We start from the raw sequence: 26,628 nt of genomic DNA, 5'->3' as shown, positions 1-26,628 counted from the left end.
TTGAGCTCCAACGATGTGCACTAAATGACTGAACTTTGATAAGTTGGCGTCTTTTGTTTTTTTCCTTTCCTTTCATATATATTGTATTGCCTAGTACTCTTTTAGTTTTAGTAAACTCTTTAAAGTGTATTTCATAACGGTATCTGGTGTGAATTTGATACTGTGTGCGGGCGCGAGGCATAAACTTGATTCTCACAGCACCTGCGTGTACGGGAGGTGGGGTTGGTGAGTGATCAGGGGCGGGATCTCCTTTTCCCCTAGACATATACCAGCCTGTTGGGTAAGTGTTACAACTTCAACGATTATCTCATGAACTTACGGCGTTGCTTCTCTGATGTTTCTAGTGCGTAGAAGGAAAACTTTTCTCACGCTGATCCTGCTCACACCTAAGCCCCCTCCCTCCCGTTTCTCCAAACCGGTATTTTTCCACAGGACGCGGCAAAACCGGGTGTGACGTCATCGCATGCCGCGATATATCACAGACAACAAATTTACATTAAACAACCTTATCTTTAACTAGAAAACGATTACAAACGAATTACTAAAGCGAAAATATAATAAACTAAACAAATGCCTTAAAGGCAACACAACTACAGTGATTATTATGTCTTCAATTGATAAGAGAGCTACTAATGCATTGTTCATAACTCCCTCTGCAAGTGCAGAATAAATGCCATTTAAGTACCCAACTCTATCTTTTCATTCTGACAAAAGATCTCCAACCTGAAAAATGAACTGTTTTTTTCTTACCACAGATACTGTCTGAGCTGCTAAGTATTCTCTGCTTTTGTCTCTGTCTCTTATTCTCTAACTCCATTGTATAGATGGTTCTCCAATGAGACTGTTCTACATCATTGTTCCCTTATATTTATGCCAAAAAGAGACGACTATCCTCAGCAGAGGTTGCCTTCCTGAGTGGCCTGCAGAACCACATAATATGCCCTATCCAGCAGATATTAAAAAATTGACCCTTCTTAAATGGGTACTTACTAACTCCATGGCTTGCTTAATGTCTGCCCCTCAATATCATGCTCTAAGCAAAAAGTAACTCCCCAAACTTCGGATCCAGGGTGTCAAGCTGTTTTGTTTGAATCTTCTGATTGCTATCTAAATGATCTTGTGGGGCTTGTTCTAAAATGGTCTTAAAAATACACCCTTTACCTACCTCTTTTCATCCAATTATACAGTATAAATTGTGAAAATCACCAATCTTATTTCATTCCCCTCACAGATGCAGGTCTACCCGCAGAGTCCGTCCAGCAGATTATGTGTTGATCTAGATTTCAACATCTGCAGGTCTCTCATGTCTCCAACCTCTCATATTTTCTGGCTGTGTGACATACACACCACTCACCAATGGCCATTATTACCCTCATTTTCCAAACACCTGATCACTGCCTTGCCACTTACTCAGAAGATACTTATCCATGTTACCAATGTTCTTCATATTGTTGCTTAATATGGTAAGTAACAAGACAGACCTTACAGTTTACCAACTTTACTGATGGTATACAATACTCTGACAACAATCACCAATACATCAATGATTCAAAAGTCATACTGCATGGTACAGATGTTTCTGAAAAATGTAGCCACATTCAATGTATAATGCAGTTAGGTTCTCATCCCCTCCCAATCTAGTTTAAACTCTTTCCAACCGTGGTAATAATTTTCCCAGCCCATTTGAGTCGCAAACTGCCTGGATTGCAACTCAACCCAGCGGAGGTCAATAGCTTCTTGCTTAGTAAGGGCATCAAAGGTTATAGGGAGAAGACAGGAGAATGGGGTTTGAGAAGAATAATACATCAGCCATGATCAAATGATGCAGCAGATTTGATGGGCCAAAGGGTCTAATATTGCTCCCATGTCTTACGATTTTATGGATTATACTGGTCCCATCTTCTCAGAACAGTTCTCAATATCCCATGAATCTAAAGAGCCCTGTTCCGCACCATCTCTCTTAAACCACACATTCAGCTCTATTAATCTCATACTTCTGTACCTATTGACACATGCTGCAGGTAGTAGTGTTGATATTACTACCTTTGTGATCCTACTTACTAATCTCCCAGAAAGTGGACGACAAACTCTAGTTGTGAAACCTCTCCCATCTGAATGCTCTGTAGCTATTTAGCAGATACCTTGATCCTAGCACTGGAAGCAATTCACCATTCTGGAATTACATTCTGTATGTGGTCAGTGAAATGCCCTCCACCCCACCAAATATTGAATCATTTATCGCTGCAACTTTTCTAGACCCGTTTCAATATAGTTGGGTTCACCACAATACCATGGACTTGACTCTGATTGTGCTTCTTTGATGAACCATTGTTCCCCTTTGGTATGAATCTAAGAAACCTTTTGATTAAAAACAAGCCAACCAATGAGCTGAAAAATGGCCGATCCATAATTCATTTTAGTCTGGCTCTGAGGTAGCAACCTTGGAAGAAAATCAGACAGCTGCAAAAGGCTTTCCAGACAATCCTAATTATATTCAATTGTAAGGTAATGCTTTGAAGCTCTGCAATATGCTATTACTTTGTGAAGGAGAGTGGGTGGTTCCTCATCAGACTGATTGTACAAATAAACCTACTCAACGAATTGGGCTCTATTTTGCTGCATGATATGATGCAATTCAAAAAGATTGTACTGCTATGAAACAACTTTCAGTGCAATTGCCAAAAGTTCAATATGGCTTATAAGCATAGTCACACTCTGGGTACAGGACAAAATGAGGCACATTAATTTGCAAATTCTGGAACCTAGCCCAAACACAATTGTGCAGAGACCTATGACATTTTTTTAAAATTGGTGCTATAGGGCCATCAATTCAGAGAAGTCAAAATAAAGTGTGCTGACCTTCTCAGGGGAATACGGTGTATGGCTTGATTGGTAACACTATAGTTGGGAGTTAGACGGCTTTTCATTCAAGTTTCACTCTGGGATGAGCATGAAAATGCAGACTGATGCATCACTCCATTACTGTTTGAAGTGCTACACTGGTGAAAATGCCACCAAATGAATTGAAGGATCCTGTTTTGGTGATCAATATTTATACTCCAATACCTAAAATAATCAGGCATGTAATTTTCTTTGTCACTATTAGTGGGTCCTTATTGGCTGCCATCTTTCCCTCATTACAACAGTAACCAAACACCAGAAATATTTCATTAACTATAATGTGTCACAGAATGTCCTTAGATCATATAAGACAATAGCAATAGCAATAATTTCACTGATCAGAACTATTGAAAACAATTAAATTAGTAAAACTGACACATCTGAGTTGTTTACTTTTCTACAACATTTTAATGGCACCATTTGTTTAATGTTTTTCCTGTCACTTAGCTCTTCAAGGTCTGAAGCACACAGTAATTGAAGTTAACAGTGGTAAGAGAACATTTTTCCTTTAACAGCACTTTTGCTCCCTCTACAGGTATTTACAGGAAAATGCACAATGTCAAGACAATTTCCTTTTATGTTATCGAATCATACAACACAGAAACAGGACAGTTGGCCCCTCTAACATGTGCCACCCTGGTTTTCTGCCTAGCCCCATCTGCCTGCATCTGAATCATAGTCCTTGACACTCTTTCATCCTTGTACATATCCAAACTTCTCTTAAATGAACCCACCTCAACCCTTTCCATTGTCAGCTTGTTCCACCATCTGAGTGAAAAATTTCCCCTTAAATATTTCACCTTCCGCCCTAAACCTACAACCACTAGTTGTAGTCTCATCCAACCTAAGGGGCAAAATCCTGCATGCAGTCATCCTATCTATACCCCTCATAATTACGCACACCTCATTCTCCTGCAATCAGTGAAATGAAGTACCAACCTATCCCTGTAACTCAGGTCTTAAAATACCAGCAACATCCAGGTAAGTTTTCAAGCTGATTAATATCTTTCCTCCAAGATGGTGACAAGAAACTGGTCTCATCAATATCATATGTCAAAGTTCAAATTAAATTTATTATCAAAGTACAGTGGCATGCAGAAGTTTGGGCACCTGGTGGAAATTTCTGTTACTGTGAATAGCTAAGCAAGTAAAAGATGACCTGATTTCCAAAAGGCATAAAGTCAAAGATGACAAAGTTAAAGTTAAAGTAGTATTATAGATGCAGCTTTCCTGCAACAACGCTCCATATGGATGTGTTCCATGTTGGAGAGGGCTTTACCCATGATGGACAGGGTCATATCCACTATTTTTTGTAGGATTTTCCTTTCAAGGGCACTGGTGTACTGTACCTGTCTGTGATGCAACCAACCAACATACTCTCCACCAAACATCTACATTAGCTTGTCAAAGTATTAGATGTCAAGTCGCATCTTGTCAATCTATCAATATAAGCTATCTTATGAACTTGTATTTATTATGTGTTGTTGTTATTATTATTACGGTGTTCCTTATCTTTTGTGTTTTACTTTGTGCTGCATTGGATCTGGGATAACAATTATTTTGTTCTCCTTACACTTATGTACATGAAATGACTTGTTGAGACAGTATTCCCAGGTTTGCTTGTTCTACCACACAACTCAGCGTGCTACCATTCACTGTATAATGTTTATCTGAAATGAAAGGCATTTTGGCTGACCTACTTAATTAGATTGTCCTTAAAGTTTGGCCTTGCTGGGACAGATTTCTGTCCGGGGGCAAGAGGAGGTTAAAGAGTATTCTGGAGCTATGTGAATGTAGCAGAAATTAATTCAAACAAGAATCAGCAGTAAATTGAAGTTAAGAGCACACCTTTACAAAATGGTGGCCATGAAACATTCACATATGCATCAGCCAAACGTTAAGACAAAGTGGCACTGACACGTTGATGGACTACTGTAGTTCACTGTGTAGCAACTGGTGAGCCAATACTTCTGGGCATCATAGTATTTGTATGTAGAATAGTGGGGCATCCACAGGGATTATACTAGCCTGTGGACTAGATGTCACAGTGTTGCAGATTTCTAGGAGTGGAATGTTGCAGTAGGTGTCTTATTTGACCTGTTTATCGAGAGCCACACCCTTGTGCTAGCTAAGATTGACCTGTTTAAGAAGCATTGTAGCCCTCCCACTGGCAGTCATTCAGCACCATCCTGATTTCCTTATTAAATGCTCTCTTGCATCTCTTGTATTCTCAAGCACCTTATTTGTTCCTCAAACATGAGAAGATCTGCAGATGCTGGAAATCCAAGGCAAACCACATAACATGCTGGGGAGGAACTCAACAGGTCAAGCAGTTTCTATGGAAATGAATAAACCGTCGACATTTTAGGCCAAGACCATTCATCAGACTGGAAGAAAAATACGAGAAGTCAGAGTGAGAAGTTGGGGGGAGGAGAGGAAGAAGCACGAGGTGGCAGGTGATAGGTGGAATCCGGAGAGGGGGAGGGGTGAAGTAAAGAGCTGAGAAGTTGATAGGAGAAAGAGATAAAGGAACAGAGGAGGGGGAATCCGATAGGAGAGGGTAGAAGACTATGAAAGAAAGGGAAGGAAGAGGGGCACCAGAGAGAGGTGATGGGCAGGTAAGGAGATGGGAGAAAGAGGGAAACAGAAGTGGAGAATGGCGAGGTGGAGTGGAGGGGGGTAGCCATTACCGAAAGTTGGAGAAATCAACGTTCATGCCATCAGGTTGGAGGCTACCGAGATGGAATGTAAGATGTTTTCCTCCAACCTGAGTGAAGCCTCATCGTGGCAATAGAGGAGGCCATAGACTGACGTGTCAGAATGGGAATGTGAAGTGGATTTGAGATGGGTGGCTACCGGGTGATCCTGCTTTTTCTAGTGGACAGAGGGTAGATGCTTGGCAAAGCAGTCTCCTGATCTATGTCAGGTATTCTGTATCGGGGGGGGGGGGGTCTCCTATTTATCAGCGAGACACGATGTAAATTGGGAGACTGCTTCACTGAGCATCTACCAATCAACTTCAAACAAGAGAAAGTCTGCAGGTGCTGGAAATCCAAGCTACACACACAAAATGCTGGAGGAACTCAACGGGGCAGGCAGCATCTATGGAAAGAAGTACAGTTGACGTTTCATGCCAAGACCCTTCACCCCCTTCCCTTCTCATGGTTCCACCTATCAGCTGCAACCTCATGCTCTTCCTCCCCTCCGCCACCTTCTTGCTTTACATTCTCATCCTTTTTTCCCAGTGCTGATGAATGGTTTCAGCCCAAAACGTCGACTGTTTATTCATTTCCATAGACACTGCTTGACCTGCAGAGTTCCTCCAGCATTTTTTGCGTTTTCCCTTATTTGTTCCTACTTGCAACAGCACATATAGGGTATAAATCTAATATGCTGAAAGCTATCCTTTTACCCTCTGAGTCACAGTAGGCCAGGTTGTGATGGTGCCATAGAAACAGTGAAATTGTGCTGCAGTAAGAGAGGGCCTGGGTGCACACATTAGATATGCATTTGTAACTGAGTGCTATGGTTTACTGAATATTTAATGTTTGACGTATCCTGTAAATAAACGGGTAACTTACTTACCAGTAGTGATTGTCTTCTGTCTCCACTCGCTGAACCCCTGAAAGTGATTTCACACAAGTTGCCTTCTACAAGGACTGATGGAAAACATTATCACCTCCTATAAGGTCCAGGGGAACACCTTGTCAGGCCCTGGGGTTTTATCCATCCTAATTTGCCTCAAGACAGCAAGAACCTCCTCCTCAGTAATCCATATATGTTCCATAACCTCACTGGTGTTTTGCTTCAGTTCTATAAACTCTGTGCCTTCTTTTGAGTAAACACAGATGCAAAACATTCATTTAAGAGCTCCCCCACATTTTTTTGGCTCCATGCGTAGATTATCCCTCTGATCTTCGAGGGGATCATTTTGTCCCTTACTATCCTTTTGCTCTTAATATATCTATAAAAGCCCTTAGGATTCTCCTTCACCTTGTCTGCTAGAACAGCTTCTTTGTGTCTTCTTTTAGCCCTCCTGATTTCCTTATTAACTGTTCCCTTGGATCTCTTATATCCACAAGTACCTCATTTGTTCTTTCCTGCCTATACCTGCAATGCACCTCCTTTTTCTTAATATATCTTGAAAACCAAGGTACCCTAAACCTGTTAGTCTTATCTTTTATTCTGAAAGGAACATAGAAACCCTGTACTATCAAAATTTCACTTTTGAAGGCATCTAACTTTGCAACCACAGATTTGCCAGGAAACAATCTTCCCCAAACCACACTTGCCAGATTCTTTTCAATGCAATTAAAATGAGCCTTTTTTCAATTTAGAATGTCAACCCAAGGACCAGACCTAAACTTCTCCATAATTATCTTGAAACTAATACAATTATGATTGCTAGAACTAAAGGTGTTCTCTCGCACACACTTTTGTCACTTGTCCTGTCTTGTTCCCTAATAAGAGATCCAGTATCACCCTCTCTCTAGTTGGGCCTTTACAATACTGTGCAAGAGTCTTGGGTGCATATATGTAGCTAGGATGCCTATAGGTTATTGGTTAAAGTAGGAAGTTAGTTGGAAAAAAGAAATAAGAGTACTTAGCTTTGTATTAGCTCAGTAGTATTAAGTGTTATTTGTTAAGATAGATAGATAGATATTTTATTGATCCCAAAGGAAATTACAATGTCACAGTAGCATTCCAAGTACACAGATATAAATATTAAAGAGAAGTAGAAAGAATAAAAAATAAGTTACCAAAAACAGTCTTACAGGAGGGGGTCATCACTTCTCTGGCTATAGGTTGACTCATTGTAGAGCCAAATTGCCAAGGGTAAGAAACACCTCATATAGCACTCTTTAGAACAGCACAGTTGTCTTAGTCTACTACTAAAAGTACTCCTCTGTTCAGGATAAGAAACATTGTCCAAAATTGCAGGATTTTCTGTAGGGTCCTTTTTCTATCACAGCCTCCAGTAGTTTGACTCCCATAACAGAGCAAACCTTTCTAATCAGTTTATTGAGTCTGTTGGCATCACCTGTGTTGGTGCCATTGCCCCAGCACACCACCGCATTGAAGAATGTACTGGCAATAACAGATTAGTAGAACAGGTGAAAGGGAGGCCTGCATACTCCAAAGGACCTCAGTCTGCTCAGGAAGTAGGGGCAAATCTGGCCCTTCATGTACACAGCCTCTGTGTTGGTGCTCCATTCAAGTCTGTCATCCAGGTACACCCCAAGGTACTTGTAGGTCCTCAATACATCCAGATCCTCACCATCAGTAGTAATAAAGACCAATCCAGGCTTAGTCTTCCTTAAGTCCATCATAATCTCCTTTGTCTTACCAATGTTGAGCTGCAGATGATACAGCTTGCACCATTTGACAAAGTCCTCCACCCGGGCCCTGTATTCATCCTCCCATTTTCCCTTTATAGACCCATCTAAGAGAATTTCAGCAGATGATATGACTCAATAACAGGAAAGACATAATATTCAGTACTGTGCAAAAGTCTTAGGCTCCTTAGCGTGTGTGTGTATGTGTATATATATGTATATGTGCCTAAGACTTCCGCACAGTACTGTATATATTGATTCAGAAATTTTTTCCTGAATACATTTGATAAATGCTATCCCATTCAATCCTGTTACAGTCTGGGCATCTCAGTCTTAATGTCTGCATTAAATTCCATCTGGCATTTTCAGCCCATTTTCCCAGCTGGTCCAGATCACTTTGCAACTTTTGATAGCCTTCCTTACTGTCCATTACAGCTCCAATCTTGGTGTTATCTGCAAATTTATTGATCCAGTTTACCACATTATCATCTAAATTATTAATATACATGATGATGCAGTAAACGGGATCAGAAAAACTGTCAATATACATGATAAACAACAACGGACCTAGCATCAATCACGGGCCTCCAATCAGAGAGACAACTATCCTTTGGCTTCTCCTCCTAAATCTATTTGCTGTCTATCCAGTAAGAAGATTTTAATTTTGTTGCTTGAATTGTGTGCTTAGTAAAGTGAGTGAGTCTTGTATTGTCAATTCATTTTGAACATCCACTGATGGAATTCAGGATGCATTCACCTGGTCTTACAAAGTATTCTTGTAGGTGGTCCTCTGGGATCCATGATGATTTGCTTCTACTGCAGTAGGTTCAATGAAGACTGATGAGGTCGATGTGGGACCTGCAGACTCTACTATAGATGGGCAGGAGGACCTGGAGGGTAGTTTTCTGAGTAGTGTGCTCCTCTCATTGGACTTTGATTGGTCCAGGTTCACAGACTTCAGGTTTTCATTGCCTTACTGACAGCTGCTTTGGTCATAACCAGACATGGACTAGGTGTCACGTGTTATTGTTAAAGGAAGCTTTGAAAGCCTACTTAAACGTTAAAAATATTCTCCATCTGATAACCTCTTCCCATTACAGGGGTACAGATAGACTGTTTTGGAAGTCGGGTATCAGGAATGCAAAGAACATGTCTGCCCAATGGAGCCCTAATTATGACCTCAATGCTGGGGACAGTGGGCTAAGAGGGGATGTCGATGCTCATTCACTTATCCTGCCATTAGATTTGGAAAACTTTATAATGACAATGTCAGGAGGAAAAGGAAAACTGCTTTTTGTTACAAGCTTTGAGGTCTTGATTTTCAAATACTGTTTTCTCTGATGTCCAAAGGCTGTGCTTGTACATTGATAGTGATGTCACTATTGATATTTGCCTTTATTAATAAATGATTCCACGCTGTGGAAGTAATCCTCACTTTGCCTTTGTGCCAAGTTTCTTAAGGACGTAACAGTAGTGTAGCAGTTAGCATGATGCTATTGCAACTTGGGGTGTTCCGGAGTTTGGAGTTCAATCCCAGAGTCCTCTGTAAGGGATCTCAGTGGAAAGTGTTAGGACGTATTCTACAGTTAGGGTATATAGCAATTATTAAATTCAACAGTAGCCATTCTTCAGATTTGAATGTGGATTGCAGATTGAATTTAAAACGCAGCTCAGAACAATGGGTTTCCTGGAGCTGCAGGTTGGGGTCAATTGCAAATAAAGAAACACTCCATTCCACTTGGTCCTCAATTGCCTGCATATGCATGAGTGTGGCCTAGAGTCAGTGGGGATGAACATTCATTTCAGGTGTGGGTGTGAAGAAGTGGGTGTTTGAAAACTATTTGTAATTTAAAGAAGCATTGTAGATACATTGTAACTATAGAATTGTTGTAACTATAGAATTGTCCTGCTGTTGCCTCTGATCTTTGGCAAAAAAAATTGTCACGTAATGTTGGGTCGAGCAGGCCTCTTCTTCCAAGAATGTCTCAAAATATGTCAAGTCAAGTCAAGCCAAGTTACTTATTATTGTCATTTTGACCATAACTGCTGGTACAGTACATAGTAAAAATAAGACGACGTTTTTCAGGACCATGGTGTTCCATGACACAGTACAAAAAACTAGACTGAACTATGTAAAAAACAACACAGAAAAAAACGACACTAGACTATAAACCTATCCAGGACTGCATAAAGTGAACAAAACAGTGCAGGCATTACAATTAATAATAAACAGGACAATAGAACAGTAAGGTGTCAGTTCAGGCTCTGGGTATTGAGGAGTCTGATAGCTTGGGGGAAGAAACTGTTATACAGTCTGGTCGTAAGAGCCCGAATGCTTCAGAGCCTTTTCCCAGATGGCAGGAGGGAGAAGAGTTTGTATGAGGGGTGCGTGGGGTCCTGCATAATGCTGTTCGCTTTGCGGATGCAGCGTGTAGTGTAAATGTCCGTGATGGCGGGAAGAGAGACCCCGATGATCTTCTCAGCTGACCTCACAATCCGCTGCACGGTCTTGCGATCCGAGATGGTGCAATATCCGAACCAGGCAGTGATGCAGCTGCTCAGGATGCTCTCAATACAACCCCTGTAGAATGTGATGAGGATGGGGGTTGGTAGATGGACTTTTCTCAGCCTTTGCAGAAAATAGAGACGTTGCTGGGCTTTCTTTGCAATGGAGCTGGTGTTGAGGGAGCAGGTGAGATTCTCCACCAGGTGAACACAAAGAAATTTAATGATCTCTACTGAGGAGCCGTCGATGTTCAGCGGAGAGTGGTCGCTCTGTGCCCTCTTGAAGTCAACAACCATCTCTTTTGTTTTGTTCACATTCAGAGACAGGCTGTTGGCTCTGCACCAGTCTGTTAGACGCTGCACCTCCTCTCTGTAAGCTGACTCGTCGTCTTGCTGATGTAACCCACCACGGTCACATGTGATGATGTGGTTCGAGCTGTGTGTTGCAGCGTAGTCGTGGGTCAGCAGAGTGAACAGCAGTGGACTGAGCACGCAACCCTGGGGGGCCCCCGTGCTCAGTGTGATGGTGTTGGAGATGCTGCTCCCGATTCGGTCTGACTGAGATCTCCCAGTCAGGAAGTCTAGGATCCAGTGCAGAGGGAGATGTTCAGGCCCAGTAGGCTCAGCTTTCCAATCAGTTTCTGATGGATGATTGTGTTGAATGCTGAACTAAAGTCTATGAACAGCATTCGAACATATGTGTCTTTTTTGTCTAGGTGGGTTAGGGCCAGGTGGAGGGTGATGGCAATGGCGTCATCTGTTGAGCGGTTGGGACAGTACACAAACTGCAGGGGGTCCAGTGAGGGGGGCAGCAGGGTCTTGATATGCCTCATGACAAGCCTCTTGAAACCCTTCATGATGATGGATGTGAGCGCAATGGGACTGTAGTCATTTAGGCAGGACACTGAAGACTTCTTCGGCACGGGGATGATGGTGGCGGCCTTGAAGCACGTTGGAACGGTGGCGCTGCTCAGGGAGATGCGTAAGATGTCAGTGAGAACATCTGCTAGCTGATCTGCACATCCTCCGAGCACTCTACCAGGAATATTGTCTGGTCCAGCAGCCTTCCGTGGTTGACCCTGCACAGGGTCCTTCTCACATCGGCCACGGTGAGACACAGCACCTGGTCATTTGTAGAACGGGTGGACTTCCTCGCTGCCACGTCATTTTCTGCCTCAAAACGGGCGTAGAAGTTATTCAGCGCATCTGGGAGGGAGGCATCACCCGCACAGTCAGGTGATGTTGTCCTGTAATTGGTGGTGTCCTGGATGAAGAGAGAGAGATTAAAGTTGTCTGTAAACACACCTGCCAGTTGTGCCACACATTCTTTCAGTACCCACCCTGATGAAGGGTCTCGGCCTGAAACATTGACTGTTTACTCTTTACCATAGATGCTGCCTGGCCTGCTGGGTTCCTCCAGCATCTTGTGTGTGTTGATCTGATAAACTTCCCACTGAAATGAAAATAATCTATCGAACTTTAAGTATTAACTGTACAGAAGCAGCTGATGTTGTCCAATGAGGTCCTTGCTACGCACTAGGCTCCTCCCACTCGACTTGATGTCACTTTATCAGACTGTTGTACAACATAGACACAAGGGATTCTGCAGATGCTGGAAATCTTGAGCAACACACAAAATACTGGAGGGACTCGGCAGGTGCTACAACATCCTTGGAGAGAAAGAAACAGTCAATGTTTCAGCTGACACTCTTCATTAGGACTGGAAAAGAAGGGGCCAGAAAAAGAAGGTTGTGGGGGGGTGGGGGGGTAAGAGGAGGAGAACAAGTAGGCAAGTGGTAGGTGAAATCAGATGAGGAGGAAAGTGGGTGGGTGAGGGAACGAGAGGAAGTAAGATACTTGGGGGGAATAGGTGGAAGAGGTAAAGGGCTGAAGAAGAACGAATCTAATAGGAGAGGACAGTGGAGTGTGATAAAAAAAAGGAAGGAGGAGAGCTAGATGAGGTGGTGGGCACATGAGGAGAAAGGGACTGAGAGAGTAACTGGAATGGGGAATGAGAAGAGGGAGGAGGGCGAAGGGAGTAGTTAATCGAAGTTAGAGAAATCAATGTTCATGTAATCACACTGGAGGCTACCCAGATGAAATAGGAAGTGTTCCTTCTGCAGCCTGAGTTTGCCCTCTTCATGGGAGTAGAAAATGTCATGGACAGACATGCCAGTTTGGGAATGGGAAGTCAAAGTGAAATGGGTGGCCACTGGCAGATCCTGCCCTTGACGGCAGGTAGAATGAAGATGCTGAGTGAAGCGGTCAGGTCTCAGCAACGTGCACGAGCTGGCACTGGGTGCAAGAGCTGACCCCAAAGTACTCACAAGTGAACCATTGTCTCACCCAGAAGAACCATTTGGGGCTCTAAATTCTGGTGAGGGTGGAGGTATGGGGGCAAGAGTAGCATTTGTCATACTTGCAGGGATAAGTGCCAAGAAGAACTAATGGACGAGGGAGTCATGTAGAATCAGAATCTGAATCAGGTTTAATATCACCAAAATATGCCATGAAATTTGTTAACTTAGCAGCAGCTGTACAATGCAATACATGATTTTATAAAAAAAGTAAATCAATTACAAGTATATACACATATGCATATTAAATAGTTGAATTTTAATAGTGGAAAACAGAATAAAAGTGAGGTAGTGCTTCATGGGTTCATTGTCCGGATGGCAGAGAGGAAGAAGCTGTTCCTGAATCACTGAGTGCGTGCCTCAGGCTTCTGTACCTCCTTCCTGACATTAGCAATGAGAAGAGGGCATGTCCTGGGTGCTTGAGGTCCATAATAATGGACGCTGCCTTTCTGAGGCACCAGTCCTTGAAGATTTCTTGGATACTACGGAGGCTAGTATCCAAGATGGAGCTGACTAATTTTAACACTTTCTGTAGCTTCTTTCAATCCTGTGCAGTAACCCCCACAGCAGACAGTAATGCAGCCTGTCAGAATGCTCCCCACGGTACTTCTGTAGAAGTTTTTGTGTGTTTTAGGTGACAAACCAATTCTCCTCAAACTCCTAATGAAATATAGCCTCTGCCTTGCTTTTTTTCTAGCTGCATCAATATGTCGGGACCAGGTTGGTTCCTCAGAGATTTTAACACCCACGAACTTGAAACTCCTCACTCTCTCCACTTTTGACCCCTCTATGAGAATTGGTTCATGTTCCCTCATCTTACCCTTCCTGAACTCCATAGAGTGGTCCCTTTGGAAATCCCAAGTTCTTTATGTCTCTAAGCTGTTGACCACCAAGCACTCATTTTTGCACTAATCTTGAGAGTTTATTCTCTCAATACTATCATAAACTTCCCCAACACCAGATTCTACCACTCACCTACACAAGCGCAGTTTACAATGACTGGTTAACCTGCCAACCCACACGTTTGGGACGTGAGAGGAGACTGGATCACTGCAGGGCAAACCAACCCAGTCAAAGGACGAATGTGCAAAATCAACACAGAAAGCACTGGAGTTCTCTCTGGTGAACTGGAAATCTGTACAATACTGATAGAATTTAGAAACAATTGGCATCCCTACTGCCCTCAGGCCATTTGAATGATCCCACAATCTTTTGATTTGTGTAACTCAGAACAGAAACTTACTAAACCCTAACATCTCGTTATTCTTCTTCCTCAGCTACTCTGCTCTATGCTTCATATATGAACCAGAATTTGAATTTATCTAGCACCTTTTAGGCAATAATATGTCTCAAGGAGTTTTACAGGAGGGAATTCCAGTGAAACCACGGCAACAGATGAAGGCACAGCTATCAAAGGCAGATTTATCAAAATAGGCTATCCACATGAGATCAGTGGTGGAGCATAAGATTGCAAAGAAACAAAATACAATGGATTCTGGTTAATTGGGCATCTGTTAATTAGGACAGTTCCTTAATTAGTACAACTCTTAAAGAACAAAAAAAACTAATCAAGAAAATAGCTGGGATTCCCTTTGTTTATTTGCTGCTTAGTGGGGAGGGAGGGAGAGGGAGAGGGAGAGGGAGAGAGGGAGAGAGAGAGAGAGAGAGAGAGAGAGAGAGAGAGAGAGAGAGAGAGAGAGAGAGAGAGAGAGAGAGAGAGAGAGAGAGAGAGAGAGAGAGAGAGAGAGAGAGAGAGAGAGAGAGAGAGAGAGAGAGAGAGAGAGGAGAGAGAGAGAGAGAGAGAGAGAGAGAATGAATGAGAATGTCACTCTTAGTGCTAAGTAGGCCTATCAGTTTTCTCTGTGGGTGGGATTTACAGTCAACCTCTCTCTCTCTTTCATTGTCCATCAGTTCAGTTTAATGTCCTGTAGTGCCATGGCAGAGTGTTCCAAAAAAATAAAATATAAAACATACTTCACCCCAGACTACACTGAAGTGTACCCCTGCCTAATAGGGGTCAAAAATAATGACAGTGTTGCTCACTGCACTATTTGCAACAGTGACTTTTCTATTGCCCATGATGGGTTAAAATGTAAAAGACATGCTGAGGTGATTTTAACAGGTGTCATTCATTCATTAGCATAGCTATCGTTATTTAAACTAGCTGGCTAGCTGCGAAGGAGCTACTCTATTGATGTCGTCAAACTCTGTGTAGACTTGCTTAAAGTTGTAATAGAATAATAAAACGACTCCATGATAATATAATATAAACACTTGGAAGTTGACCGTGGGGGGGGGGGGTGGATATGGGGTTGCAGGGGGCAGTGGTGGTGGTGCTACCTCCCTGAAATGAGTTTTTGCAGGGTGGGATGTCTGCAAAGACGTTGTTTGACCTGTTGATTGTTTCCAGCATCTTTGCTTTTCAAATCTTCTGCATCTGCAGTTTTTAAAAAATATATTTTTGTTTAGAAGGTTGCAGGACTGGAGGAGGTCACAGAGATAGAGAGCAGTAAGACAATGCAAGTAAGGGACAGTTGCAGAACATCTCCAGGCAGTGGCAGGCTTCTGTTCCTGTAAACTCTGTAAATCAAAGTTAGAAATTGGAAATGTAGCCACAAACCAAGTTCTCACAGGTAGAAGAGACCTGCAAGCCTCCACCAGCCAGCAACTTCATTCCATTGGTCTGCCAAATGGTCATAAGTACACAAGTTGAGTGTCTGTAAACTGGGGAGGCCTGTGGTTAAAACTAAGGTGCGATGGAAGTTATTCTTGAAGTGAGTGGTGAACATCTGGAGTTATCTACCACAGAAGGTTTTACAGATTGATGATTGAGGGTATTTAAAGAGGAAAATTGAGTAGGAAAGTGACAATGAAGAAGAGTAGAGGCCTATGGCAGATCAGCCATGTTGGACAGGCTGGATGGGCTGAGTAGCCTGTTGCTATGTTCTTGTGAGAGAGGTTGGTGTAGCTAAACCTATGCTCTACAACAGGCAGCGTTGGCACTACTCCATCTGCAGGTAAAAGCGGCTGCTGCTGTAGCGGCAACACGAGTGAATCTGCGGATGCTGGAAATAAATAAAAACACAAAATGCTGGCAGAACTCAGCAGGCCAGACAGCATCTATGGAAGGAGATAGTGATGACGTTTTGGGCCAAAACCCTTCATCAGGAGTGAAGTAACATGGGATGATTGAGGGGGGATAAGAAGTGGGGGGAGGGATGAAGTAGAGAGCTGGGAAGTGATGGGCTGGAGGGAAATGGGCTAGGGGGAAGGTGGAGAATTATGGGAAATAAAAGAGAAAGAAAGGTAGGGCTGGGGGGAGATTATAGTGAGGGGGGAAAAAGAGAGAGAAAGAGAACCAGACTAAAATTATAGATAGGCATGGGGTAAGGGGGGGGCAGGGGTATCAATGGAGGTCTGTGAGTTGAATGTTCATGCCGGCAGGTAGGAGGCTACCTAGGCGAGAGATAAGGTATTGCTCCATCAGCCTACATGTGGTCTCATCTTGACGGTAGAGGAGGCCATGGACAGACATATTGGAGTGGGAGTGGCCTGTGGAATTGAAGTGTGTGGCCATAGGGAGATCCTGCCATTGCTGGAGGACTGAGTGCCGGTGTTCAGCGAAACGGTCTCCCAGTCTGCGGCGGCATTTCTGCGATCCCCAGTGGGACTTGTTGAGGTTGGAGAGTGGAGGACGCAAGAGCGCTCATTGATCCCTTGGGAATGTGAACCCGAGGTTGGCTCCATCACACCACTCCACTTACAGCGTCGAGCAAGATTAAAATTGATGAGGAGGAGAGCGGAAAACGAACAGGCGTTCAGCAGCCTCTGCCTGCATTTAACTGGTCTCCTCTCGAAGCTGCAGGAGTCTTGGTTCCCATGCTGCAAGGTTCAATTATCCCAGAGGCTCGTGAGTGTGGACTCATTTTTGGGGGACTCTGCAGTTTGATGTTTGATGTCCTCAATGCTGAACGTGCTCCACGGCTGTGGACTCACTTTTGCGGTTTCTACGGTTCACTTTCCATGTATTTTGTGTTTACTCTTTTTTACTGTTTATGCAATTTGATTGAGGCATGGAACTAGCTATGCATGTTGTGGCCTGCAGCCATTGACACAGCACTGAACTGACTGACTTGGGGGTTGTGGCTCTGGAATCGTTTCCAGGACTGTGGTTTTTTGTTTAATGTTCTGGGTGTTATCTGCTCACTTTTTGCTGTTTTCATGACTTATTCTATTTTTTTGCTTGTTGGGCGTTTGATGGTCTTTTTCCTGTGGGGTTTTTCTCTGAACAGGTTCTACGGTGTTAGTTTTGTGGCTGTTTGCGGGAATAGAAATCTCATGGTTGTATACTGTATGCATACTTTGATAATATAAGCACGAGAAAGTCTGCAAATGCTGGACATTCAAAGCAATACACACACAATGCTAGAGGAACTCAGCAGGCCAGGCAGCACCTATGGAAATAGATAGTTCTTCAGGATTATATGCACTTTGAACTTTGAATGTGAAGGGACTCCCACGGGCCAATCCGCTGCCATGGTAACCGAGGTCCTCTGGGTCACGTGGTGGAGGCGGGGCGGCGGATCACGTGGGTGGCTGCAGAGCGCTTGCTGCTGTCATGGATGTGACTGGATTAGATGTAGCGGTGGGAGCAGAGGCCGATATCCGTACTGGAGTGCAGGCGGCGAGCACGCAGCTGTTGCTGGCTCAGGCCCGCACCCTGAGGGCTGAACTGAAGAATTTGAGGTGAGGGAGCGGGACCGAAGCGAAGGGGGTGGGGTCTGCGGCCTTTCGGGCCTCAGACAATGGACCGGGTTGTAGGACGCTCCCCACGCCGTTCCCGAAGGTCTGCAATCACAGAACACGGAAACGGGCCCTTCTGTCTGTCTCACTCGTGTACGTTGGCCAGGGTTTCTTCCTGAACTAGACCTGCATTTGACTCTCATCCACCCGACCTGTTCCTCTACGTACACCTGTCCGAATTTTTGGAATATTAATAGGAAATGCCAGTATGCACAGCGTGATCCACAAGCAGCAATTTGATAAAGTAAAACAAGACAGAACGGGCTGCATTTGTGGGGCGAGAAATGATTAGGTAACTTGGATTGAAGACTGTCAAAACTGAGAATGGAACTAAATAAACTTGGTGAGCTGCAGGTGCCTGTCTGTGATTGGATAAAACACTGGGTGGCTAAGGGAATTAGTTGTAAACAAGGAAGGGTAAATTATGATTCAGTGAATGGGAGCAGTTATTTAGTGACAAGTTAGACAAAATGATGAGGTAGTTATGTACAGGAGGAGAAAAGAGTGATTTCTGAGGGACAAGGCCTTCCATCACTTGGATGGTCAATACTTGATCAGGGAAAGTCAGCATGGCTTTGGAAGTGTTCAAAGTAAATTTAATGGCAAAGTGTGTGTATGTCACCATATACTACCCTGAGAATCATGTTCTTGCAGGCATTCATAGTAGAACAAAGGAGTAGAATAGAATCGATGAAAAACTACAAAGACTGACGAGCAACTAGTGTGCAAAAGAGAACCTACTGCAAATACAAAAACACAACACAAATAATAAATAAACAATACTGAGAACATGAGCTGTGGGGTCTTTGAAAGTGAGTCCATAGGTTGTGTTCAGTAATCAGTTCAGTGTTGAAGTGAGTGAAGTTATCCACTGGCTCAGGAGCTTCATGGGTGAAAGGTAATAACTGTAACTGAACCTTCTGGTGTGTACCTCCTTCCCAATGGCAGCAGTGAGAAGCGAGTATATCCTGGATGGTTGGTGTTCTTGTTGATCGATACTGCTTTCATGAGGCATTGCTCCTTGTAGATGTCGATGTTGGGGAGGGCCTTCCGCCTGTAGGCTTTTCTGTTATTGGCCGTTGGTGTTTCCATACTGGCCCATGGTGTAAGCAGTCAGGATACAATGCATCTGTAGAAGTTTGTCAAGTTTTTCGATGACATGCCAAATCGCGGCAAATTTCTACGAAAGTGGAGATACTGCTGTGCTTTCTTTGAAATGGCACTTGCATGCTGGTCCCAGAACAGATCCTCTGACATGATAATGCAAAGAAATTTAAAGTTACTGACCCTCTCCACCTCTGATCATCTAATGAATTCATGTCTGATGAACCATTTGGACTTTATTTTTGAAGAGCTAACTAAGGGGATAGGTGAAAGGTAGGGCAGTGGAGGTTGTATCGATAAATAAATATGGACATCATTGAAGCCTTTGACAAGGTCCTGCTTGGCAGGCTTATCTGAAAAATTAGGTTACATGAGGTTGAGTATTGGCTCATTGTTAAGAAACAGCAGGTCATGACTGAAGGTCATTTCTCTTACTGGGGGCTTCTGACTAGTGGGGTGCTCCATAATTCAGTGTTGGGACCTTTTACTCACTATTTATGTAAATAATTTGGATGTGATTGTACATGGCATGATTAGCAAGTTTGTTGATGATGCAAAGTTATAGGTCTTGTTGACAATGAAGCAGTTTACAATGAATTATGAGGAGATCTTGATCAGTAAGGGAGATGAGGTGAGATATAACAAATAAATTTCAACTGAGTTCAGCATGAAGCAGTGCATTTTGGACTTTTAAACCAGGAGAGGACCACAGTGGATGGCAGGATACAGACAAGTGTTGTGGAACAGAGGGACCTGGGGCTACAAGTGTGCTGGAAGTGGCCCACACATAGGGTGGTGAAGAAGACATTTGTGTACTGCCCTTCACCTGTGAAGACGTTTTGAGTTTAGGAGTAGGGGCATTATGTCCAAGTTATGCAAGTAATGACACACTTGGTGTATTGTGTACATTTCTGATCATTCTGTTACAGGAAAGATAGCGTCAAGCTAGAGAAGGTGTAGAAGGGATTTTCAAGGATGCTGCCTGCACTAGAGAACCTAGAGGTTGGAGTATAGGCGAATGAGAGATGACCTCACAAAAGTTCATAAAATGAAGAGTATGAATAAGTCGTATTTTTTTCTGAGAGTTGGGGAGCTACAACTAGAGGATAAAGATAGAGGGGAGAGATCTAAAATACACCTGAAAAGTAACTCCTTTACACCGAGAGTAATAGAGGGTGGTTTCTGGAATGAGTTGCCAGAGGAAGTGGCCAGGGCAGGTCCAATTATAACAATTAAGAGACATTTGGAGAGGCAAATGGTTCTTTCCTGGAGGGAAAGGGCTCTGAGAGTTTGTGTTGAACACAGGCAACTGGGACCAGCAGGGGGATGCTGTGGTTGGCCCAGTCCACTTGGGCCTAAGGGTCTGTTTCTGTGCTGTTTAACAGGCCCAGAAGGTTAGCATGCGCATATCCAGAGCTGCCAAAGAGATAAGCAAGGAATTTAAATAAATCTATAAGCCGAGGTAATATTACAGAAATCAAAATACCTGAAGTTACAGAATTCAATAATGAGCCCAAAAGGTTGCAATGTGCCCAGAACAATACCTTATTTTCTGTCTGGGCAGGATGGAGCCTTATTAGCATAATATTGAATTCTACAACTTCAGGTAATGAGGTTTCCTAGTTTGGATCAGTCATTCATCCTATCATACCAGCTCATCTTTTTTTTAAACCTTTTTTCCCTCTGGGAGTGGAAGATATCCCCAGTCTGACTTGGGCCTGTCCTTGCACTCTGCATTTCAAATCTCAATCATTCTTTTGTCCATGTTCCCTCATTGATCAACTAATTCAGCTCATCCTCATAGTTACCCCAGTTTTAACCCCATGATTACCCCAATATTAACCTGTCAGACATGTCCCTCTTTCTGTAGCTTTACAAACTTTTGTTTCCTTTTCAGTTCTGATGAAGGGGTTTCAATCTGAAGTATTGACTTTGTTTGTTCCCACCAATGTAGCCTGACCTATTGAGCATTTTCAGTAGTTTCTGTTTTTGTGTTGGCTTTTGATCATAGCTATTGTTTGTAATGTGATTTTATTGATATTGACTGGAAAATAAACATTGCCTCCAGGACTCTTGATAAAACTGCCCCAATCTTTCATATTGTGGCCCTGGGATATTTTGTAATACAACAGATAATGCCTAAAAAAAAAACCTCAGGCCAGACAGCATATGTGGAGAAAGAAATGGGGTAGCAGCCCTTCGTTAAATATCCACATCTTCATTTTTTAAAATTTACTAGAAATTTTGCTCATTTGAGATGGCAGATAGCCGTTTTTTGTCTCATTGACAGTATAGCAGTTCTTCTATTCCATTGGAGATTCTGTCTCAGTTATGTTCCAGTCTCTGAGTAGGACAGAAACCTGATGTAGAGGACCAAATGGAATTGGTTTGGGAATAGTTGGTTATACTTCTAATTGGAAAAGAGGGATTTATTAATTGTTTAAAAATCACAAAACTGCAGATGCTGAAAATTATTTAATAGGCTATTGGCCTGAAACATTAACAGTTCTCACTGTACAGATCACAAACAAGAGAAAATCTACATTGGTTGGAAATCGGCTTGGCCTAAAACATCGACTGTATTCGTTTCCGTAGATGCTGCCTGGCCTGCCGAGTTCCTCTAGCATCTTGTGTGTATCACTTGCTGTACAGATACTGCCTGACTTGCTAAATGTTTCCAGTATTTTCTGTTTTTATTTGATTTTTGGACTGCAAAAAAACTCCCACTCTTATTTTGCAACCTGTGTTTCCAGCTGGTTTGAATGGAATGCAGTTTTCTTTGAAGTGACACTAAATTGAGCCCCATCTGGATATAAAATATTTTCTGGCTGCCACTTTGAAGATCATTAGGGCATTCCTTCTAATTACTTGGTTATATCTTGAACCAGCATCCAAAAGAAGATAATCTATTTCTAGTGGTTAACTAATAAACTGCTGGAAGAACTCACTGGGTCAAGCATAAAGAATGGTTGACATTTAGGGTTGAGTCTCTATTAGGACAGATTGAGAGACATTTAAACAGCCTGACCTTCTGACTATATTCAACTTTTTATTTTTTTTATTGCACTTTACCAGCATCTGAAGTGTTCTTTTTCATTACTGTTTGTGGACAAACAGATCACTTTGAACAGATATTTAGATTCTGGAATGCATATTGACAATTGCTGTGTACAAATTGTTGAATATTCTTCACTAGGTTAAAGTAACAACTCCACCTTAATACTTCCATTTGTTGTAAAATGCTTTAGGATGACCTAGGAAAAGATAAAGGAGGTGCTTTGTAAATGTAAATATTTCTCTAAAATACATTCAGTTCTGTTTTTACTTATATTGGGCATACACTCTGATTAATGTGTTTCAAATTTTATTAGATCACAAAAGAGAAAGTCTGCAGATGCTGGAGGAACTCAGCAGTCCAGGCAGTATCTATGGAAAAAAGTACGGTCAATGTTTCGGGCCAAAACCCTTCAGCAAGACTGGAGAAAAAAAGCTGAGGAGTAGATTTGAAAGATTTGTGTCTGTTGCTAAAATTTTATTAGGTAGCTTTTGACCAGTAACTTGAGCAAGGAAACCTAAAAGTCAATATAGAGTTAATGCTGATTTTTTAAAAATACAATTAATTGAATGTGAAATTGTTTTGCTGCATTTGTTTCAAAAATGGTTCTGTACAAGATACCTCTCAAAAGCTTTCTTCCGTGTAAACCTAGCCCACAATTTTTCAGCAATGCTCTGTAAATGGAAGCACTTTGCTCTTCAACGGTGCTCTTCTTCCAGTGAATCATTCCATGTCCATCGTCTCTTCATTGGTGTTCAGGGTGTTGCTTTGGCCTTGGAATTCCCTTTTCCGAAAGGCCTTCATGCTCTTCTTTTAAACGTGTCCTTTATTTTATTACATTTTTAAAGGAGCATTTCCCAACCCTTCGTAATATCTTTATAGGCTCATCATCTGCATTTGTGAGGAATTCCTGTCTTTCTTTTTCTAAAGAGACCATACCGTACGCAAGTTGTTGAAATCATGCAGTGGTGCTCTAAATGCATTCCAGAATCAAAATATCTCTTCAAAGTGATCTGTAAAAAGAATTATGCATAGCAGGTGGAATTCTAAAGATTCTCTTAACACTTCTTATAAGGTAATCCTTTTGTTTAATATACTTTTTCTTTTGTATTGTATATTACATCGTTACAAAATTGTCTTCTTATTACTAAGTCTTCAGACATGGGTAACTTTTAGATTAATTCAGAGTTATCGATTCCTTTGCAAAAGAGGAGTTACTCTGAAATGTATTGTATCCATATTGCTAATGATCTCTTTTAAATATATAAAATCTTAGGCAAGAAGTCAACAAAGCTGTTCAAGTACATAAGAAATCAATTGAGGATCTACGAGCTCTCTTGTATAGTTTGAAAAGAGGGTCTATCCAAGCTGATGTGCCCATCCAGAATGATGTTCCCACCAGAAATCAACTATCTCTATCTTTGGAGAAAGGTAAGAAATTATAATTAGCTAAAGTTCTAATTTGACAATTAACCTATATATTCCTTAACGACAGTAGAAGAAGAAAAAGTATGTTATTTAATATTTTCAAGCATTCATTATGGTGCATTATGGTTCACAGTATCTTTTTAAAGAATGATTCATATTCAATAAGTCTTTGGTATCTGTAGGATGCTGGCCATAGATGGAGCCAGTATTACCACAGGAAAGCAGCATCCGTTATCAGAGATCCCCATCAGCCTGGTCTCTTCTTGCTGCAGCCATCAGGAAGAAGGTACAGGAGCCTCAAGATTCACACTACCAGGTTCAGGAGTAGTTATTAACTCTCAACCATCAGGCTCTTGAAACAGGGAATAATTTCACTCAACTGAACTATTCCCACAACCTTGGTCTCACTTTCAAGGACTTATTATTTCATGTTCTTGATATTTACTGCATATTTCTTTAATATTATTTACTTATGTCTTTCTTTTTGTATGTGAACAGTTTGTTGTCTTTTGCACATTGGTTGTACATCTGCCCCTGTTGATGCAGTCTTTCATTGATTCTATTATGGTTATTGGATTTATTGATAGACCCACAAGAATAAGAATCTTAGGGTTGTATATGGTGATGTATATATTTATGCGTTGATAATAAATTTACTTTGAACTTTGTTAACTAGGAATGAAAAAACTATTAACTTTAATGTAGAATTTAATTTTGGCTGTGGTGAATTATTTTTATTTGATCTGCTGGCCTTTGGATTATGGTTTTTTAAAATCAGAGCAGACCAGATAATATTTGTCAATCATCATTCTATTCCCAGAGATGGAGATGCACTGCTCTTCTGGATGTGTTGACATCTTGAACAGTGCATGACAAGCTGCTCGAACTGCTGATCTATCCCAGGCCACCAAACAGAGCTTTGACCATGTCTAGACGACAGGCATGTGGCTACTCCATCACTTTAGCTCTCAACTTAGATGGTACAACTCTCAATCCCCATGTATGGCAAACCCCATCAAAGGGAAGTTCATCCTAGTGCTGGTAAGAATGGAGGAACTGAAATTTCTGATGCACATTCCAGCCATTTTGGGTTGCCGTGTAGACTTGAGACAATGTGGGGTCTTTGCTGGTTTCCCTCTGGATCATCTCTGCTGTAATAAGTAGACTTTCAATTTACTATAGGAGATTACATCTAGAGGATTAAGTTTTCAGGTATTTCCTTTTCCAAACGTAAATGGGACAGTCCATCAGTATTTCTGTGATTAATTGTCCTCCTGAATTGTCCTCAGAAAAGCAGAGCCCATCTCTGCACTCATGTTGCTGCTGTCTGGAATGAAAATGGACACTTGTGATTGATGATCATAATGATCATACAGTACTGGTTGGAACGTTTTACACCCCAAACCAGGCTGAAGGCCTCTGTCCTAAAAAGGACCTCAACTGTGACACACCCTTTGGCCTTGTGGCATCAACCACTGCTTGAATTTTCTCAGTGCACTCATGTAATTTTTGTGCGTCAGTGGTGTGACCAGGAAGTGATGTTTGGTTTAAAAATCACTTGCTGCATCGTGTTCTGAGCTTACAATCTACTAATCTTTTTAATACTGTTTCGAGATTTTGGAGATGTTGCTTTTCATACTCACCAGTAATAGTGAAGTCATCCAGGTAACACTGCCTGGGAAGCCTTACAGCATCTGGTCAATAACTTTCTGCCAGAGTGCAGATGCTATTCCAAAAATAAGCCAATTACAGCCCTTTGTGAGTGTTTATGATCTGAAATTAGTTGGACTCTTCCTCCATCCCCATCTGTAGGTAGGCCTCAGCTAACTGAACTAAGTCTACTTTGCTGAAGTGTTTCCCTCCAGAAAGCTTTGCAAAGAGATCCTCTATCCTGGGCAGAGAGTATTGATCTACCTTCAGAAATGAGTTGATGGTGACCTTAAAATAATTACAGATCTTGACAGACCCATTCTTCTTGGCTACTGGAAACACTGGTGTTGCCCATGGGCTCCACTCAACACTGGAAAGAATTCCTCCAGCCTCCATACCATCTAGCTCATTGGCTGCATTATCACAGATTATCTAAGGAACCAGTACCTTTCTTAATTAATTCCCGTTCAGCTGATTCTTGAAGTGGATGTGGCATGCAAATGGTGGATGAATCTCCAATCAACGCCCCACAAATCTGACCCTCCTGTTTGTACCACATACAAGCCCAATGTGGTTGGTTGGTTGGTTGAATTTAATTTTCTTTATTTCTTATGTCCTTCACATACATGAGGAGTAAAAACTTTACGTTACGTCTCTGTCAAAATGTGCAATGTGCAAACATAGTAATTTATAATAAATAGAACAGTCAATGTGACATAGAAATACACTCAAATCAGCATGAGTTATTCAGTCCGATGGCCTGGTGGAAGAAGCTGTCCCAGAGCCTGTTGGTCCTGGCTTTTATGCTGCAGTAACGTTTCCTGGATGGTAGTAGCTGGAATAGATTGTGGTTGGGGTGACTCAAGTCCCCAGTGATCCTTCGGGCCCTTTTTTCACACCTGTATTAGTAAATGTCCTGAATCATGCGAAGTTCACAACTACAGATGTGTTGGGCTGTCTGCACCACGCTCTGCAGAATCCTGTGATTAAGGAAGGTACCATTCCCATACCAGGCAGTGATGCAGCCAGTCAGGATGCTCTCAATTGGGCCTCTGTAGAAAGTTCTTAGGATTTGGGGGCCCATACCAAACTTACTCAACATTAGGCGCTGTTGTGCCTTTTTCACCACACATCTGGTGTTACAGACCACATGAGGTCCTTGGTGATGTGGATGCAGAGGAACTTGAAGCTGTTTACCCTCTCAACACCAGAGCCATTGATGTTAATTGGGGTTAGTAGGAATTCCTCCTGTAATCCACAACTAGCTCCTTTGTTTTTGTGACATTGAGGGAGAGGTTGTTTTCATGACATCACTGTGTCAGAGAGATGACTTCTTCCTTGTAGGCTGCCTCGTTATTATTTGCAATTAGGCCTATCAATGTAGTGTCATTGCCAAATTTAGCAGATTAGAGTTGTGGGTGGCAACATAATTGTGGGTTGTTTCATTTCACAGCTGTCATTCCCTCAGGAGTTATTTTTTCTCCAGTAT

The 26,628-nt window shown here is 42.2% G+C and overlaps 1 protein-coding gene across 1 annotated transcript in view; it reads left to right on the top strand.

The window, feature by feature from the left end:
* The first annotated feature begins 17,685 nt into the window (after nucleotides 1-17,685).
* Nucleotides 17,686-26,628, top strand: part of trmo (tRNA methyltransferase O) — a 32,490-nt gene continuing 23,547 nt past the window's right edge. The window contains exons 1-2 of the mRNA XM_073048465.1: nucleotides 17,686-17,845; nucleotides 23,338-23,492. Coding sequence (XP_072904566.1) covers nucleotides 17,718-17,845; nucleotides 23,338-23,492 — 283 coding nt within the window. The 5' untranslated portion in view covers nucleotides 17,686-17,717. The remainder of the gene's footprint in view (nucleotides 17,846-23,337; nucleotides 23,493-26,628) is intronic.

The sequence above is a fragment of the Hemitrygon akajei genome, chromosome 6 (assembly GCF_048418815.1).
Source record: "Hemitrygon akajei chromosome 6, sHemAka1.3, whole genome shotgun sequence".
Taxonomy (NCBI): domain Eukaryota; kingdom Metazoa; phylum Chordata; class Chondrichthyes; order Myliobatiformes; family Dasyatidae; genus Hemitrygon; species Hemitrygon akajei.
This window is presented reverse-complemented; position numbering and strand designations above follow the sequence as displayed.